Here is a 20,157-nt window from a genome sequence, read left to right as displayed (position 1 = left end):
TGTGTCTCTAAAAATACATTCCAGCCTCATCTCTGTCTATATTTAGCCACTATCACTTTTACTATCCACATTTGTAGTCCATGATTTATGCATGGTTTAGCACAATGTTGAGTCAGTGCAGGTTTAAGAGGATTATGCCTTTATCTAAAAATCTTGATTTAGCACTGACCATAAATTAGTGAGTGTTTACGATGAAGAAAACAGAGAATGAGTGAGCAGAGAGAGAGCCTGAGCGCTCTTATTGTAAAACATTCACCGTCTTTCTGCCTGTCTCTCTCCGTGGTCCTGAATCCCATCTGTTGCCCAATACAGAATGCTAAAACGCCCAGTCTTTCTCTCTTGCTCGCCATCTAGCCATTAAAGCAAATGGACCAGAGACGGTTTCACCCCCGTACCTTGAGGAAGGAGAGGTTGCGGTTTCGATCAATGCTGGTAATCTCCAGATTCCCCATGACGACTTCGCAGTTCTCGTAGAGCTTCTTCAGGGTGCGGTACTGCTGGTCCAGGTCTGAGAGTGTGCTCAATTTGTTCTCTGTACCAGGACAAACTACACACAAAAACAGAAGAAGAAGAAAAAAAGGGTCACGTTTGAGACAATTTGTCTTACAGAGCATATTAACTATGCTGACAGATTCAAAAAGGGAGAAACGCAAACAGTTAATGATTTTCAGCCATTCATGACCACAGTAGTCATTATGCTTAAAGGCTAGCAGGCTAGCTAACTTGATTACATACATACAAAACACTTAAAGGTCAGCACAACCAGTTAACCTAGACAACTTAAACAGCTTTTTCTTTTTTGCCCCTCTTGTAAAACTGATGGAAAATCCCATATATCTGATCTCACTCTATTCTATAACTACAGCCATGGCGGCACATGGTGGAATTTGTAACTAAAGCACTTGTCTGCTGATGAATCACTTCACTGGTGTGTGCTCCGAATGCGTTAGAATGAAATCAAGACAAAGAAACATCCAGGAGCGGAGATCTGAGGACTAAAACCGTGTGAATACGAGAGCTCGACACAGTGAAAGAAAGTGAATGAGGGAGGGCTGAAGGACAGAGGGAACAGTGGGAGGGAATCGAGGATTGAGGGATTACATAAATTGCTGAAAGGGGAGTGCAGCAGACGTGACCCTCGACAATGAGGAAGACGCGAGAGTGAAGACTTGGGGAGGGACAAGTGGGGTTAGAGGGGTGGATATCATTTCTCTGAGGCACTGACCTACAGTCTAGGTCTGGCACCGGCACACCGTTTAATCAAAGATATTCAAATTGCATTGGTTGACCTTTACAGAGGGTTTCACTTGGAGACTTTACTTGGCTGGCGAGATTACAAGACTTTGAAGATATTATGGGGAGTAGACACGACTCTGTTGGTGTGTGGGAACCCCGGGCAATTAGATAAGGGTAGGCTTTTCTCCCAGTTTTAGCTGCGTGCCCAAAAACAACCATTTTTGTTCCCTACCTTACTGCAAACTCTATACTGTAGAAAGGCATGAAAAGCAAGGGAACTTTCTAAGAGTCAAGAGCAACACCATAACGCCACAAAACCAGCCACGCATTTATTCATCAAAAGAAATAAAGAGAAAAAAGGAAAATAATACAAAAAAGTAAATAAAGTTAATTAAAAGATTCTAGAAATATAGCAAAAGTAATAGAAATAGACATTAAATACAGAAAAAGTGCAACTTTTTAAACTTTTTGCAACACACAGTGAGGACAGACAAAAAAGCAACTACACGAGGAAATTAAAACATCAGAAAATACACAAGAGACAAGACAAATAGACTACAATGATTTTATAAATGAATTATTACCGACATTCATTTTTAATGCTATTTTGTGTTTGAATATTATATTTTTATGACTTATTTATTTTAAATCTTGACAGTTTTGGTCTCCCATATTCAACTCTTTTGCTAAAATAAGTAATGTAACTGGCCGTCTGCAGAGCTCATGATAAATGCAACACAATCGATTAATGCAGTGGCTACCACTGTAATTAGTTCCTCATATTTGCGCCCATCAAGCCCTCTTTCCGTCGCTGCCAGCATTTCCACCAGTCACTCAAGCTCCCCAGCCTCAGTCCTGCGACCATCTGCTCCATTCAGCTGGCACGATCGCCATGTTACCGCAGGCGCGACCAGAGGTTTGTGTGTCGGTGTGTGCGTGCGGCGTGGCACCAGGATGGAGGATGGATTTGGCTCAATGTAATTAAACTGCTCATTAAAGTTTGTCAGCAGTTCCACTTCGAATAGGTCTTACTTTAAAACAGAATAATCACTTTTTTTTAGATACAGCACCGACTGTTTAGGTGAGCAGAAGTGAAGGAAATAGAGATTGAATGAGCCTATTGTGTCTTATGTAGAGCAAACATTAAAATTTCCCATGGACAAAGGCAAACTAGAGTGGTGAACATCATGGTAAAGGAAATGTTTCCCATGCCTTAATTCACTCACACCAGATCACATACGTATTGAAAGTAAATATATGGTTTACTATTAACTTTTTATGTATTATATATCCAATTAACGATGATATTTTTCATCAAACAATGACACATGATGTCCTTAAAATTTCCTGTTTTGGGATCTTGGATAAGGAAAAGGCTAAAATACACTTAACCTTAGGTAAATAGCACTCCCCGATGGCAGTGGGCTCCCTCAGCAGGACAGCATGCCCTGCCAACAACGGAATAGCTTGAGGAAGTTGAGAAAAAGTCCAAGGCCTTAAATCTCTGGCTGTCTTCCACAGAGTTTCTTCCCCCCACCCCCCCACCCCAACCTCATCACCCCCAATTGGTTGCAGCAGATTGCTGCCCCTCCCTAAGCCTGGTTCTGCCGGAGGTTTCTTTCTGTTAAAATGGAGTTTTTCCTTCCCACTGTCACCAAGAACTTGGCCATTGGGGGTTGTCTGACGTTTGGATTTCTTTCTTTTACCCTAGGATCATTGTAACATAAAGGGACTTAAGGGAACTGTTGTTGTGACACTCAATCTGTCCAAGCATCGATGGGATGAAGCAGAACAAGCCCAAATGCTAAATTCAAACAACCCATAGGAACCAATGGATTGAAAGTATCCCAGAAAACACCCTACATCCATGCCCCATTGGCATGATTGGGACCTAAACAACAATAATCAGGCGGTTTCAACTTTGTAGCTGACTGCTCCGTAAAAGAAAGTCTAAAGTCTGGTCCTTACCAGGTCTTAAAATTTGGAAAATCCAACCCTCTAAGAATACTGCTAATGTCTTTTTTCCCTCAGCGTTATGCCAACGCACATCTGAATGCTTCAGAACAGCAAGCCAGAAGTTTTGTTTTTATAGAGGTGCTCATAAAGTTTGTCCTCCATCATGCCTTCTATTAGTTTTACTTCCTCCTTTGTGACTGTCCTGATTGTTTCCCCCTGTTTCTCATTCACAGTCAGCCCTCAGTGCATGAACACTCGTCCTCCCCTCTATCTTTGTCAGGGTGTCTGTGTATACTCCCTCATGTTCCTGTCTGGGTTATTTCTTTTGGCTTCCTACTTACTCCCAGCTCCTCATGGTTTTGCTTCTTTTTAAAAAAATGTTATGTCTTAATCTACAACCAATTCCAACCTAAATCTATATGAAGCTCAAAATAATGTAAGTTAAACTTTTAATGCCATGACTGCTGTCCTTTAGTATCACCCACTTGCGTTTCTCCTCCTGCTTGCATATTTTTTAAAGCCAAAGTTCACATTTTCACACTCAATAGCAAGAAATTCAGGAAAAGAGAACAAAAAAAGAAAAGAAAAAAGGACAAAGGGCTATTGCATAGTTGAACTTGGCCTCATATTGAACAACATTGAGAGCTCATAAACTCCTATATTGCTTTATGGATCGTTGGCTCTGCAAAGATGAGCGCACTTCCTCTCCTCTGTGATCCACCATATTGCTGCGGGTACAGGATGCATGGGCCGAATGGCAGTGAGGGGACCTGAACTATGGTGATAAATGAGATTTGCTGACCACACACACACACACACACACACACACACACACACACAGAGAGAGATTAGATATTAGATGAAATGATTTAAGAGTGGCTACAAACTCAAAGGAAGTCTGTGCGAGGCTCTAAAATTGGTCTGATCGATAAATGCGTGTGTGTGTGTGTTTGTGTGTGTCCGTGTGAGTGAGAGGATATATTTTTTTCTGTGTGTAGAGATGAAAGGTTAGCGAGGCTTCTGTAATAATCTGTTATTGAAACCTAGTTGCAAGTGTGTGTGTGAGAGAGAGAGTTTGTGTGGTGATAAAAGATCAGAGGGGAGAGGTGAAAAGTGAGGCGAAAACAACTCTCAAAAGCCAATATCAGCCAGCTGCACACACACACACGCGCGCACACGCGCGCGCACACACACACACACACACACACACGCACACACACACACACACACACACACACACACATAAGAGAGAAACAGCATTCATTCAGAGTGAGTAAGCAAGGTAAAACCAAGCAAAGGAACAAAATCGAAAGAAAGAGAGACACAATCTTTTATTTGTGAGAACGAGAACGACGTCCCCGAGCATTAACATTCACACCGACGCGCTCTACTGTAAATGCTCTCTTCTCTGGGCTGGTTTCAAAAGTGTCCGAATCCATCTGCTCTACATCTCTCTCTCTATTTCTCAATTCTTAATTTCTTTTTCTCTGTCCCTTAGCCATCCATTCCTTTGTTTCTGTCCTCTCTATTGTTCTGTCTCTCTCCCACAACCATCGGTGGGAGTTGTAAGTATTAAGCTGCAGCTCTTTTCCCTGTTAAACCATCAGGTGACACGAGGCCGTGTCCACTTGACGGCTCAGGTGTGTGCATTTGTATCTCGGTGTGTCTGGGAGCTGATATATGCCAGGCAGGACAATGGGTTGAATATACAACGGTGTTTTTTGCAGAAACACAAGCCAGGCAGAGGGGTGCATTACATAAACTACTTTACATTTACAACACAGAGAAACAGCTCAGCTTATTAAAACGGAAACTCAAAACATGGAATAGAACCTTTAAATGCCAGTGCACTTCTTTCAGTGTACTGTGCCTCTTACTCTATGGCTGAACCCCGGTGACCCTGAAATGGACTAAGGGAAGAAGTTTGATGGATGGAGGATCATGCAGTTTTTCTTGCACAGGTAGCAACTAGAAATTGCATAAACTGAGATGATTAAATGGATTAAGGTTAGCTAAATCTCACGGCCACAGTTAAAAAGACAGAAAACAGTCTGTAAACAGCAGGCTCTCATGTCAAAGTCACATGCTTTGTTGACCAAACCATCAACTCCTCCTCACGAGGCCTGGCAGAGCTACAGTAGCGTCACACTGCTTTGCTCCTTACAGACAGAGCCATTATTCATCCGGCCACGCCAGCTCCTTGTCAGGCAAAAGGTAAACATAGGTGGTTTGGTGCACTTAAACAAAGGACCGGCACATTTATCAGCAGCAAGAGTGAAGAAAGGAAAAAAAATGGGCAGAAGCCACAGGAAAGAAAAGAGGAAACAAAAACAGACAGGACGGTGAATGAAACAGAGAAATGAGACTACACGTTGAACAGGTGCAGAAATGAGACAAACAGTAAAAAGAAAAGAGAGAGCGAGCCACTGGCAAGACTTTTTCATAGTAAAATGTTCACACCCTCAGCAGTAAAACAGACTGCAATGACTCATCGCTTTACTAGAAGTGATGTTCTCAGTTACGCTGATGACGTTTCCAGCTTTGTAACTGGAAGGAATGAGTGATATTGATGGCGGCTAATAAAAAACAAGGAGGATGGAGATTTCATTGTATTTATGCACAGTGCTGTACATAGTCTTTAGCAGATTCTGAAAGTGGAGATTAATGGGGAGAAGGTACAAGTAGAGACATGTGAGTGTATGCACAGTGATTTTGACACATTTCTGACCCATGCATGAAGTAAAAGACGAAAGCACTTTCTCACTAAAATATTGAACCGCGCTTGTTCTCATTTCGCACTCCATCTCTTCCTTACAATCCTTTCCTTCTCTCTGCGTTTGCTCTCTTATCATGTTTCTGTCCTCCTGTTGCAGGTTTCATATTTCCAAAGTTCTCCTCTCTCCTTCCCTTACCGCTCTCAGATGCTGTAAAGAGACTGAACAGTAAGCAGCGAGGCTGTTATCAGTTATTCAAAATTGCATCTGATAATGTAGCGGATCATTTTTCTGTAAATCCTCGGTTTGGGACGGTATTTCAGGGCTCTGTCACGACTAAATACAAACAGTTATGTCTGAGAGAACAGCTGAAGTAAGAAGTGCTTTTTTGTAGTTGTGAACAACATAACCTGTCGGAGTTAGAGGCAGATACTATTGCATCACACACTGGTATGGTAACACTCATTTTGTAGTTAAACATTTATGCTTTTAAGATGTCGGTGTCATAAAAACCGGCCATTGAAAGCAACAAGAGGCTTGAACTGTAAAACTGTAACCAAATAGCCTTCTAGAGCCATGTCAGTGATTTAAAACAACTTTATAATAAAGATGTTTTAAATTGTGACCTCCTTAGCCACATTGTTTGTTACAATGTTAACATATAGTTTTAGTTTTGCTGATTTTGTTGACAGGACACAAGACAAAAAAATAGGACTATTACCCAGTAGGGTAATAACTTTACTATGAGCTGTAATGTGACGTTACATTATATTAATTTATGTCATATGATTGTATATAATGCTAGCCCAAAGTCAAGAGTGCTGTGACCCGATCTTCACTCTGAATCTTGCCTCTAATCAAAATACAGGAGAAATTGATGGGTTTCCTTAAAAAACAACAACAGGTTTTTGGTTATAAATTGTTAAAGCTACCCAGGCATATGTATAGCGTTAAGGCCAATGTGCAACCCGCAGCCCACCAGGGCTGGCCCACACTTTGGGAATTGCGCCTTTAGACTAGGAGCACAGTTGTTTTCACAGTGGCGATGCCAGCTCAAAAAGACAAAAAAAGTAAGCAAGTAAAAAAGTTGCTACTTGCTGCATGTTTCTTATCAACAATTAGGGATGGAGCGGCAGCTGCAGTCCATTTTCACGTGTAGCTTTATTGTTCCCATCGGTTCTGGGAGAACTAGCCTCGCTACATATGCTAGCTGTGGTACCTACGGTACTAAAACAAAAGTAAGTACAGTCGCATTTTTATAAATTTGGTATTGAAATCTATAATAGGTATGACATCCCTATGTGCAGCATTCAGTTTTTACAGTTTTTTACTCTAAACGGTGCATTTTTGAAAAATAAAAATCATGCTGTATTCAGTAATACTTGAAACTACTAATTGAGACAGTAAATACAAAAAGAATGTGGACAACTGTGGATGTAGATCACTAGGAAGTAAGGTAGTTTTAGACATCTATGTATTCTGCCAATTGTTTTGTAACAGGAGAAGTCTCCCCCTGCTGGCCAATACAATGAATGCAGGTTTGAGGCACTATAGCATTAGCTTCATGTTCAGGCAAATGCTAACTCCCTGTTTGTCTGTACTTTCATTTTTATTTTTGTATTGTTGACTTTTGTTATTAATTTGTTTTTAAATATTATATATGCTGAGGTGGTTTGGGCATCTGACAAGGATGCCCCCTGGGCGCCTCCTGGGTGAGGTGTTCCAGGCATGTCCCACCGGGAGGAGGCCCCGGGGCAGACCCAGGACACGCTGGAGAGATTATATCTCTCAGCTGGCCTGGGAACGCCTTGGTGTTCCCCCGGATAATCTGGAGGAGGTGGCTGGGGAGAGGGAGGTCTGGGCCTCTTTGCTTAGGCTGCTGCCCCCGCGACCTGGCCTCGGATAAAGCGGATGAAGATGGATGGATGGATATTATATATATGCTGTTATTTATTTTATGCATCTTTCATCATTTTATTTACTTTTATAATTATGTCACACTAATAAACATTATTAAATTTATTAGGAACTATAAGCATTAGCGATTAAGGTATGAGCAAGTGGTTAATTCATCAGTCATATAGCATTATTCCTCCTTACTATGTCATTGACAAACACAGATTATTATGACTATGTGTATGATTATTACTAATAGTGATGTAATAGCAGCGATAGCGGAACATGGTGTAACAGATAGATGAACATATTTGTATTTATAAATGGCATACTAAGGAGGAGTAATGGTATATAAATGCTGAACTAATCACTTGCTAATTCCTTAGTAATGCTTAATAATAATAATAATAATAATAATAATAATAATAATAATAATAATAATAATGGACTGCATTTGTATAGCACTTTTCGGGGCCTTCAAAAGTGCTATATAATAGTGTGACATTATTATAAAGTGCTACCACTTTTATTTATATTCATACTTATTTTATGTATTATTCTATTTCACAGACTGTATTGTGTTACTTATTATTCCATCTTTTTCCTCTGGCCGTCAAGGTGCATGTATGAAGGGTGCCATATAAGTTAAAATGTATATGTGTCCCAAAAGTCTGACTTCTTTTCTTTTTTCATCTATGTTAGAAAATTGAGATTAAGAACTACGAGAATACTGCATAAATCTTTAAACAGCAGAAAAGGCTCTTGCTTGTGGAGCTGTGATGGTGGACTGAGTGGGTGGTGAGGCAGCAGCAAGGGTCAGTAGACCAGCATGAACATGACATGACAGGTTAAAGAGGGCAGGTTTGGTGCTCGGGCACGGGGTCACAGCTCTTTTCAAAGGATGGTTTTGGAGCTGCTTTAGTTCACAGTTAGCTACACCCACATCACCAAGGACATCTGCTACACAAACTGCAAGAAAAACATCTCGTGTTTCCTTCTAAAAAGCAGTGTGCACGGGGCAAAAGTTTGCAGCAGTTGGTTTTAGCAGCACGAGGGGCAAACATCCACTTCCATCCTGGATTTCTTAGACTTTTTAAAAAATGTTATCAGAGGATGCCAAGCAAGACATCTCTCAACGATGAAACGCAAATCTAAAGCCCACAGTAATGTGTTGTCAACTGAAACTGACAGTGGATTTACAAGCATGTGATGACATGAGTGCTGGAAAAGTAATGTGATTCTTGCGAATTGTGGAAAACTTTGAGTTATTCACCTCTCACATATTTGTTTTGGTTCGACGCTTCAAAGCAACGGCACAAACCCCTGAACTTTCTTAACCGAGGTCACAGTCAAACATGGCGTACGGTCTTAGCAGTATGATCCCTTATGCATGTCAGGGGAATGGCTCTCAGTTTGTGAGAATTTATGCTGCTTTATTTGTGCCGCTTTAGGACAGTCTGATCAATAAAGGTCAAAGAAAACAATTTCTCCCAAGTTTGAAAACCAATAACTGCACTTTTAAAGCAGAAAAAAAATTTTTTTTTTCTTCTTTACTACACAAGTGTTTAGCCCTGAAGAGGAAAATATGACCTGACACTCGGAAAATCATTTGGCGCTCTCTCAGTCACCTTTGCAATCATTTCAAATTCATTGTTCGGAATTATTGATTAGACCGGTCTGCACCAGAGAAATAATAGAAGGGAGCTATTAAAGTAGGTCCATTTCTTTTTAAAGTAAAAATGATGAAAATGATGCCAGTGGATGTATGATCATATCCTGCATGCTGATTTTTAATTTTTGTTTTAGATTTAGGAGGTCTTTGTTCATTTAAGATCTCGTCAATCAAAACATTACATCATAAGGTCATCTACAGGCAGCTCAACCCACCTGCTGTTCAAACCTTTAGTTTACAAGGGGCAGCCAATCGCAAGCAAAAGAAATTAGAGGGAAAGGAACTTAAAGAGCCTGCTTCAGACAAAGGATTGACTGAGTATAGGCCTAATACATGTGAAAGAAGGATTTTTAAGTTTGTCTCATGCAAAGCTACTTATATAGACACTATATTGCCACAAATATTCATTCAGGTGTTCCAATCACTTTCATGGCCACAGGTGTGTAAAATCAAGACTGCTGCTACAAACATTTGTGAAAGAATGGGTTGCTCTCTTGAGCTCAGTGAATTCCAGCATGGTACCATGATAGCATGCCACCTGTGAAACAAGCACAGTCGTGACATTTTTCCGCTACTAAATATTCCATAATCAACTGGAATTATAACAAAGTGGAAGCGACTGGGAACGACAGCAGCTCAACCGGAAAGTGGAATCACAGAGCAAGGTCAGCAGATGCTGAGGATTGTAGCGTGCAGATGTATCTTTCTGCAGAGTCAATTACTGCAGACCTCCAAACTTCATGTGGTCTTCAGATTATTTCAAGAACAGTGTGTAGAGAGCTTCATGGAACTGAGCAGCTGCATCCAAGCCTTACATCACCAAGCACAATGCAAAGTGTCGAATGCAGTGGTGTAAAGCACTTCACTGGATTCAAGATAACTCATCTCCACTGCTCCTAAGTGATGAATCAAGTGTTTTCATCTGGCGTCTGTCTGGGTTTGGTTGTTGCCAGGTGAACGGTACTTGTCTGACTGCACTGTGCTAAGTGTAAAGTTTGGTTGAGGGAGGATTATGGTGTTGCGTTGGGGTTTTTTTTGGAGTTTTGCTTGGCCCTTAGTTCCTATAACAGGAAATCTTAATGCTTCAGAATACCAAGACATTTTGGACAATTTCATGTTCCCAACTTTGTGGGAACAGTTTGGGGACGGTCCCTTCCTGTTCCAACATGGCTGTGCACCAGTGCACAAAGCAAGTTCCATAAAGATATGGAGGAGGTTTGGTGTGGAAGAACTTGACTGGCCTGCACAGAGTCCTGACCTCAGCCTGAAAATATACCTTTGGGATGGATTAGAGCAGACTGTGAGCCAGGATTTCTCATCCAACATCAAATTTGCTTCTGGAAGAATGGTCAAAAATTCCCACAAACATTCCTAAACCTGTGGAAAGCCTTCCCAGAAGACCTGAAGCTGTTATAGCTGCAAAGGGTGGGCCGACACTATATTAAACCCTTCTTTCAAGAGAAGCTATCACCTCTCCCACACACCTGGCTTCAAAAATCCCGGGAGAGTGGCAGGCAGTTCATCACTGCTTCCAATGCTACCATCATCATCACCATCATCATCATTTTCTTCTTCCATGCTAGACAGAAGCTACACAGCCTTGAGGTGATGCTGACGAAGCAGCCACACAGCTTACAGACTCAGCTCACACATGGGCTTAGTGTATATGAAATGAAGGGTTTCATCCCAAATGAGACTCAGAGGAAAAAAAAAAATTTACTCTTATTTCACTGATAGTGAAAATTAAACTCCAGTAGGGTACTTTTCTTTTTCTCACAGCAGGTTGCCCTTGGTTAATAGAATGGTAAAAATTTTAAAGATATTTAATAACGACTTCAATATTCATGATATTTCTAAGCCCTTTAGTACAGTTTCAAATGCACTATAAAGGGTCAGCGTGACCGCTAGTAAAGTTTTATATGCTAAAGTGAAACAATGAAATTCATAATCTTATTTTTAGTTCAGTGAGGCTGGATTTCTAGCCTTACGAGGCAAGACTACTGACTGCCAGGCTGGTAACAACATAATAACTGGTAGATATTACCACGCACTTTGGACCTGGAATCATTTACCAAAAGACCTGAGGTTGAATCTTTTCAAATATCTGTTTGTGTTCATAAGGACTAGAGTCAGACCTGTGGATGTATTTTTTGTTTTTTTTTTCTCTTGAGAGGCTGCTAATGTTTTCTGTTAGGAGTATTTGTATATAACGTTGTAGATCTTGCATTTTATTATGTTTTTGTAGCATTTTTTGGGATGTTTTGCTTTTATGTAGCCACTACCTTGCCCAGTAGAGGACATTTAATGTCATCAGGACTATCTCATTAAATAAAGGTATTAATAATAATAATAATCGGAAAAGCAACAATTGTATAATACATGGTCGCTAAATACTTTTTTTCTAAAAAAGTTGAAAATAGTAAAGATTTTTTCTACATTTGCAAATTGAGAAACTTTGAAGAACTTTATTGACCTATTCCTAATCAGGCCTCCTCTCCACGTCCTTATCTCTGAAGGTGCCACTTGATGAGACGGCATCTGGCAAACTTTTACTTTTTTTGGTCCCTTGCATATATTAAACTAAGCACCAATTTCTTTTTTCTCTGCAGATGATGTCAGTAAGGTCTGAGAATAAAAGAAACCTTTCCCTCAAGAAAAGAAAAAAGTGCAGTGTATCAACTGTACCTGTTATACTGGAGTAAAGTTAGATTCTGTTAATTTACAATCTACTGTAAACAATGGTTTAATACGGTTAAATCATAACACTACTTTTCTGTATAAAATATATGTTTTACAGTGTGATACAATTTTGCTGTTTATAACTGTAAATGTTCAGTGCTTAATGAATTTCTTCAACTACTTGTCATAAAAACAAGAAAACACAAATATTTTAGAAATGTAAATCTTAAAATTTGATTGTTATTTATCAGGAAAAATTACAAGTCATAAGTCATAATTTACAACATTCAATCACCAGAACTATTTTTTTTCCTTTTAATAATACAAGTAAATAGGCATAATTTGGCATCTTAATGAAAAGTTAATAATGTGCTTTTTAGTATTTTATTTTTGTAAAACAATTAATTTGAAAATTCATCTATAACAACGATAATTATATTTTATTATTCTGATTAAAGAGCTCCTACATACTGGTGGAATAACCGTTCCAGAAACACAAAGTTTATTTCCTTTCCTGAATCTTACTTTTATTACACAGTTTTGCAACACACCGTGACAGGAAAGCTGCCGTAAATTTCAACACTCACCCAAAAGAATAACACTGGCCAGATGTTATTGGCCATGTAAACAGTGAAACCATCACTGTTATCACTCACCTCAGAAAAATCCGAATATTAATAATAACTAACACTTCCTCATGCTTTATTATGTTTCATGCATTTGTTTACAGCAACATTTGACAGTTGAGATTTGCAAACAAAGCCTGCTGCCCACTAATTTTGAAATCTGTCCTTCAATTCAACTCCAAAGTATAAAAGCTCCTTAATGGCTGCTTCCAGATGATTTATTAAAGCAAAACAGCTAAATATGTAGAAAACATCCATCACAAGTTGAGATGCCTTGAGATGTTTTCACAACTTATTTTTTGCCATGGCAATGAGATGTTTTGATTCTCCTCACACGAGATTAAAAAACTTCAACTGTTAGTCCATGAAATAGTGAAATAGTTGGTGAATATGAAATTTCGAAATATTCCGTGTACTGACATATTTACATATTTTTCGTCAGGAAAGTTATCCAAAAGGAGATGCAAGATGTTTTTACAATTATGAGCAGTGTCTGTGATTCATTTATTTAAAAATGTTGAATTCAGTCTTGCTTTGGGTCCAGAAATAAGGCCAGCGCAAATATATTCATATATAAGGATTTTTTTTTATTAGCTTTGGCTAATCAGGGTGCCCACTCTTCCCCAGACGTTTAACTTCACGTTGTCCCTGAAAGCTCTGGGTAGCAGATCTGGGGCCAGTGGGGGTTTCGTGCCATCAATCATCTATCAGCAGGGACTCTTTCCTTTAATGCTCACTGACTGACCCCCTGTTGTGCCTCTTCCTACCTCCTCTTCCTCTTTGTCCTTCTCTGATTTTTCTAACCAACTTTTTTCTCTTTCCTCATCTTTGTCTTTATCTTCTTTCCCGTCACTTCCTTCTTTACTTCCTCTCGATTTCTTGTTCACTTATTTACCTTTTTGCATTTTTTTTTGTTCCCACACATTTCTACGTGTCTTAATTCTTTTACCACTGAAGTCGCTGCTACTAGGTCTGCCATGTAATACACTTGAAGGCACATGCACGTTTGTACATACCGGACCTCCTCCATCAAAAGGCCGATCATTTCTCAGCGGGTGCTGAAAAATCACCTGATACACCGACACAGGTGGATGGGGGAAGTGGATGGTGGCTGTCTGTGGTTGGGGTGAGGGTGGGGGGTCATTTGTATAACAGATGTGTGTTTGCATGTGTGTTTGCATGTGTGTGTGTGAGTCAGACACAGGTTTAATGACTCGTCCCAGCCAATTTTCAGCCAGTGGCTTCTCTTTGTGAGGAAATGAGGTTTGCAGTTAATGTAGCACAGAAGGGCTGCCTGTGATCAGCGCACGCATACACTCCGTGATGTGTGCGCACACACAAGATTGCTTTTGCATGTGTGTGTCAGTTCCAGTGAGTTGGCTCCAAGCAGAATATTAGTAGAAACCATATGGGAGAAATCATTATAAACGAAGGTTCGAGAACATTTATGCTGTGAGGCCTCCGTGTTTTAATATCAGAGCTAGGAATATGCTTGACATCTGCCTTTGGTGTAAATATGCGTGCGTGCTTTTGTGCTTCAAGTGCATTTAGCTTCGCTGTCCTGTCACAAATCACATTATGGTGTGCGTGTTTGCGTGTTTGATTCACTAAGTTGAATTATTCCAAAAACAGCAGTCGCATTCATATTATGTACACAGCAAATCGGCGCGTCGCCAACAACATGCCAGTAAGATACGATACACGCTTTCAAACACACACACTCACAGACACACAGAGAAGCACTACCATGCACCACATGCAAAAACATCCTGCGTGTAAGAACACACGCCCGGCTGCATGTGTAAACACATCAACAGTCGGAGCGCCGCGGGGGACACTGGCCTCCCAGCGGAGGAAATAAGTTGGGGTTGGATGTAATGAGCAACTGAAAGGCAAATGAGCCCTTCAGTGTGACGGCCTCTATCTAAACCCAGACAGCCTGTGTCTAGGGAGACGCTTTATTGCTGAGAGAATCCAAAATGTCATTCATCTATCTGTGCTCGGTCACCGGCCTCCCTCCCTCCGTCTTCCCACCACCTCATTCCGCTCCTGTCATCTCCTTTACGCTCTTCCTCTTACACAACCCATCTGTTTTTTTAAACGCTCGTTCACATTTTTCCCAATCACTCTCTTCTATCAGTTTTTTGATGGCGCTCTTTCTCCTGACTCAGTCCTTGTCTCTTCTTTCCCAAGGTCCCCGAACCGCTCTTCTATCACTCATTCACTTTTCTACCTCAACCAACTCCTCTTCCTTCAAAACCCGTTCTTCCTCGTCTCCTCTGCCCTTCAAAGCTTCACTCATACATTTGGATTGACATAAATCTTCTTCAATTCCAAACTGAAATATATATTTTATATTTTTTGGGTGGTTTTTTTTGTCTATCTGCCATTGCTGTCTTGGCACTATGGGCTGAAAATGTAAAAAAGAAAAATCTCCCAGAGATTCAATTTAGTTTCATTTAAATAGCGCCAAATCACAACAACAGTTGTCTGAAGGCACTTTTGATTGTAAGGTAAAGACCCGACACTATTACAGTGAAAACAGAAAAAAACCCAAAAGTCATATGACCCCCTATGAGCAAGCGCTTTGGTGACAGTGGGAAGCCAGAACCAGACCCTGCTGTGGCCAGTCGGGGTGAGGGGAGGGAGACATGGTATTTTTTCAAATAGTTAATTTAGTTTGACCAAACCTTCATGTTTTGTGGAAACACTAGTCTTCTTAGTTTCTCAGCCAGCAGACTCACTAGTTTGTCACATCTATTTTCAAATCATGGATGACGTTATGGGTAGTTAGTGCAATCTTCCATGTATGTTTGTAAAGTTTCTTTCTTTTTTTTCTTCTTTCCAGCTCATTGTGTCTCAATGAACTAATTCTCTAAATCAGAAAAAGCAAGAAAGAGGTGGAAAATCCACTGTAGTAATTTACTTGATACCAGAGCTGATGATGAGATATGTGATTAATGCCCAACAGTAACCATTTCATATTTTCATCAAAATATTGTCATTGTTACATTTACATTTGCATTATTACAGCTGAGTTTCACCTAACTACATACATTTTAGTCTGCTTTCACTAAAACTAAACTGGGTAAACATGTTTTTTTCCCCCAATACTAAGAAAAATCGTGTGATACAACTGAAAGCTTCCTTAATATAAAACACCTTCAAAGCAATCACAACACACTTTTGGCAAAAGAAGAATTTTTCTCAAAGACATTCTTGGAAATGCAGGAAAAGCTGAAGCTCAATGCAACAACCTAAGGAAGAAAGGAGCCAAAACACTGGGTAGGATCTCTTAAAAATGTACATTACAACATAATTTAGTTGAAACATAACTCCTGGGATACTCTGAACATCACAGATTGTTGATGTGCAACAGAGTGCCTGAGAGGGGTATCTTTTTCTCTCCTTTTTTTCTTTAAAGAGTAAGAAGAAAGCCTTGAACAGACTGAGCTGTAGTCTGGATCTTGACCATGAACTGTAGCTGTAGGCGCAAAATTCAATAGAGACAATTGGTTGAAAACATGGCAGCAGCATCAAACAGTCGGCCAAGTCTTGAACTGAATCCCAACACGTCGAAAAACTGCTTGAAAAACTGGTGCCAACACAGAAATATGGAACTATTTTGTTTACAGAGCCGGCAGAGATGGACACCCAAATGAGGCACCCCTGTGCATAAGTTGCTTTAGAACTTATCCAAGTAAAAGTGTAAGCTCCGTGATCACCGCTTTGTGACATCGCTTTATGAGTTTTCTTGAGTCTGCAAAGTTGAGTTTGTCCCTGAATATCCCTGATCTTCCTCTTCTCATTTCGTCGTTTAGCCGATTGTCTTTACTACAAAACACTCCTCAATTTCTCCTCCACTGGTCCCTCTTTTTGTCTTTTTGTTTTTAATTCCACGCAGCCACCCCCATTAATCTCTGGCAAAATCAATAACCATTCGCTGGCGCCCAGGAGTTGAGGGATGTAAATAGCAGAAATCTGACATTCGCAGGATATAAAACAACAGGCTTTCGATATAATCAACAGTGGTGCCAGTGCCATTCCTCAAACAATCCATAGCCTTATTAAAAAAGGGCCAATAACTTAGCCCTGTGTGCACGCCGATGGAGGCTGCATGACAATAGTGTCTGATGAGTCAGGAATTGTAGGTATGACAGCATTAGGGGGGATGTGAGGGGGTGATTGAAACAGGACAAAGCGTGAGGTAATTTTATCTATGACTTCACTGTGGGTTCATTTAATCAGCTTCTGTAGTTTAATCTTTAAATAAAACTAACTAATATATGATGAGGATGCTAATTTGTATGTTTTATATTACTTGCATTCATTAGAAGTTTCACTTGTAGCATTTTCTTTAAGCAGTAACTGTTTCAGTGCCAGTGTGTGAAGGCTTAATGTCTTGAGCCACAATAGCTAGCATTAGCTTAGTACTGTAGTTCATTAGTCACTAGCAACAAGACCCCAAAACATGACTTTAGGTGTTACTTTATTATGTATTCCTAATATTTCTTGCTAAAGAGCAAGGAAGCTTGGCCAAGTATTATTTGACACAGTGTTTTATATAATCTGAAGTAAGAAAAGCCAGGTTTTATAATTTTATTTAGCATCAAATAGGAATGTTAACAACAGTTTGGGGTATTTCAACACTGCAGTGTTTCTTTAGTTAATATCAGCTACGGGTCTATGAATCTTATGTAAATAAAGTGGCTTGAGTCACCTCCAAGCTGGTCAGTTAAATTGTTAATTTTGAGTTACTTTGTTTGATAACAAATGACTCATTGGTAGACGATGCATCGTAGCTATGGCTCCAGTCAACTAGGCCTGGAGACTTGTCGGCAAGCACTGGCAACCAATGGTCACTAGAGAAAAATTAATTCAGTGGTCAATGAATGCAATGAGCATTTTGCAAGTGGTTAGTGAAGATTGCAGACTGTCTGTGAAATCAGTTGATAAAGCATCAGTCAAGCAGACTTAGAGTCAGTAAGCACCTGGCACCCACGGATCAATGGGGGAAAATGTTCTTCTCCTGAAGCTAGGTCAAACTGGGGTGCGAAGAGGTAGGCTATACAGTGCTGCACCTATTGCTAGCAGTTTACCTGGAAAACACCTGCCAACCACTCATTGAGCAGTAGTGAAACTGTGAAAAGCACAACACAAACCAGAAATGGAGAACGGCTGCCTTCAAAGTAAAAGCTGTGCCTTTTAAAGTGTGTTGGTTTTCATCATAAAACACAACTTACAAGTTGGATCACAATGTTTTTCCAAGTTTCGCTATTACTAGTACTAGCAACTCTGGATAACAGTGACAAACCTCTGTAATCTAGGCCCACGTGATCGCAGTCATTTAATGGCAGTATGTCAGTTAATAGTGTTTTCTGTATGTTATGCTAGCAAACATTAATTCAAAAAATGTAACTAAAGATTAGATTTTTTTTCTTTATTTATTATTAGAGCTCATATATCTTGTCGCCCTTTTGATCCAATTTTTGGATCAAAAAAGACTTCCATCCACAGGCAGTATAAAGCCAGCACTGAGGATAAAGCAAGAAGAAAAAGACAAACAAAGAGCAAAGAAACATACAAAGGCGAGGGAGCTGCGCGGAGCAGCCACTGGAACAGAGATGGAAATGCAGAGCTGCTGCAGGAGACTGTTAAAGGATCTGAAGTGAATTTTAAGGCAATGATATCCAGACAGGACAAATCAGATTCCCACTCTGTGTGTGTTTAGGATTCTTTATAAACAGATTTTTTTGAACTGTTCCCTTGCATCAAATGAGGTGTCCTTTGGGAGTGCTTACAAACTGTGCTGTGGATGTTTTCATGGTTTCAAAAAATCCAGGTAAAAGAAAGTGTTTTCTAGCTCTCTGTCCTCAAGGCTGTGAAAATCTATGTGCGAATTTCTCAGACGGTTATGTGTGTCTGGTACATGTGTATAGTCCACAGTTTTTTCTTCATGATAGAAATGTGCGAGTACATGTTTGTGTGTCTCCATCTCCAATCAGCCTGCCAGTTGTCAAACGCTCAGCGGGAGAGTCTGTCTGTGTGAGTCAGTCTCTCCCTCGCCTCACTCTTCTTTCAACTAAACCTGCTTTCACATTCGCCCAGCTGAGCAAAGAAGAAAAAACTCATCTTGACCTTTTGGTGTGGCCATCAAAAGCAATCGATAATTATGAAATTAAAGGGCTTATTGCGCTTCGGCTAAGTGAGGGATGGTTATTGCTCATTGGGGTAGTAATGAACTCAGGAGTTTGCGAGTAATTCTACCCCTCCACCTCCGTGGAGCCCAGAGACAACAGCATATCCTTATATTATCTGAGGAATTCATGCAAGATCAAACAAAACCCAGCCTTTTAGCTCAATATTGACCGTTTACCTCGATCCTGTCTTGAGCCTTTAAAGATGCCTGTCAAGCACAGAATGCAATGAAACTAACAGTAAAATGTAAAAGATGAGTAGCAGAATAACTGAGACAACCAAGAACAGAGAGAAGAAATCCTTCCTTTTCCTTTCCTTTGCAGGCCCTTGTAAAATCTTGACTGCAAACATGACTCCTTCTGAGAAGTTACCCGTACAATAGCTGCTTTCTGCTTGTACTACAGATGGTTACAATTGTCTTATTAAGGTGTTTTGTCACTTTGCACCTTGGCACTGGTCCCGAAGCTCTATATGAGTCTATTGGATGCTTCCAAAAAATATTCTCTCATGGGGTCAAACAGGTCAGTCAATAGATGCTCAATTTGCTTGACATCTGGTGACCCTGAAGGCCACAGCATATAATTCACATCACTTCACGCTTATGAAATCATTTAGTGACCCTTCTCACCCTATGGATGGGGACATCATCGCCCTCTGCCATCTGGCAGATGTTTCATCAAAGGTTAAAGGTGGTCACACAGGTTAGTTATTGATTGTATTGAACTGCAGTGACCATTCCTTTTAAGGGGACAAGTGAACCCAAACCATCTCCTCCAGAAACCCTCCACAGTATGACAGACAATATTTTTTTTTCATTTACACTGTATTATAATTTTAATGTCTTTAAAGAGAATTTTAAAAGCCTCAATAGCCTCATGTTGTAGAAATAAATAAATTCATAAAAATATAGGTAAGTGTAGAAAAATTGCAATGTATGACTTCAAAGTGGACCTTTAAATATTAAAAGATTTTTCCAAAGTGTAGAAATATTAGTGTGACTCATCTTAGATACTTCTTAGTTAAAAAAAATGTAAGAAATTATATGGTCTTATTGAGACAATGTTTGTTAATGGTGAAGCTTATACTGGCTACATTATACCAATATAAAAACTGTGAATAGTAAAAGTCCCGTCCACATCTATCACAATTTAGTCATTCCACATTGGTTTGCAGCTCACTA

The 20,157-nt window shown here is 39.9% G+C and overlaps 1 protein-coding gene across 3 annotated transcripts in view; it reads right to left on the bottom strand.

Annotated features, from left to right (window-relative positions):
* Positions 1–20,157, bottom strand: part of LOC146491525 (receptor tyrosine-protein kinase erbB-4-like) — a 361,361-nt gene that overhangs the window by 174,624 nt on the left and 166,580 nt on the right. For all 3 annotated transcript variants that reach the window (XM_085152628.1, XM_085152630.1, XM_085152629.1), the window contains exon 2: positions 396–547. In XM_085152628.1, the coding sequence (XP_085008754.1) occupies positions 396–547 (152 nt within the window). The remainder of the gene's footprint in view (positions 1–395; positions 548–20,157) is intronic.

Source organism: Neolamprologus multifasciatus, chromosome 23 (genome assembly GCF_963576455.1).
Source record: "Neolamprologus multifasciatus chromosome 23, fNeoMul1.2, whole genome shotgun sequence".
NCBI lineage: Eukaryota > Metazoa > Chordata > Actinopteri > Cichliformes > Cichlidae > Neolamprologus > Neolamprologus multifasciatus.
This window is presented reverse-complemented; position numbering and strand designations above follow the sequence as displayed.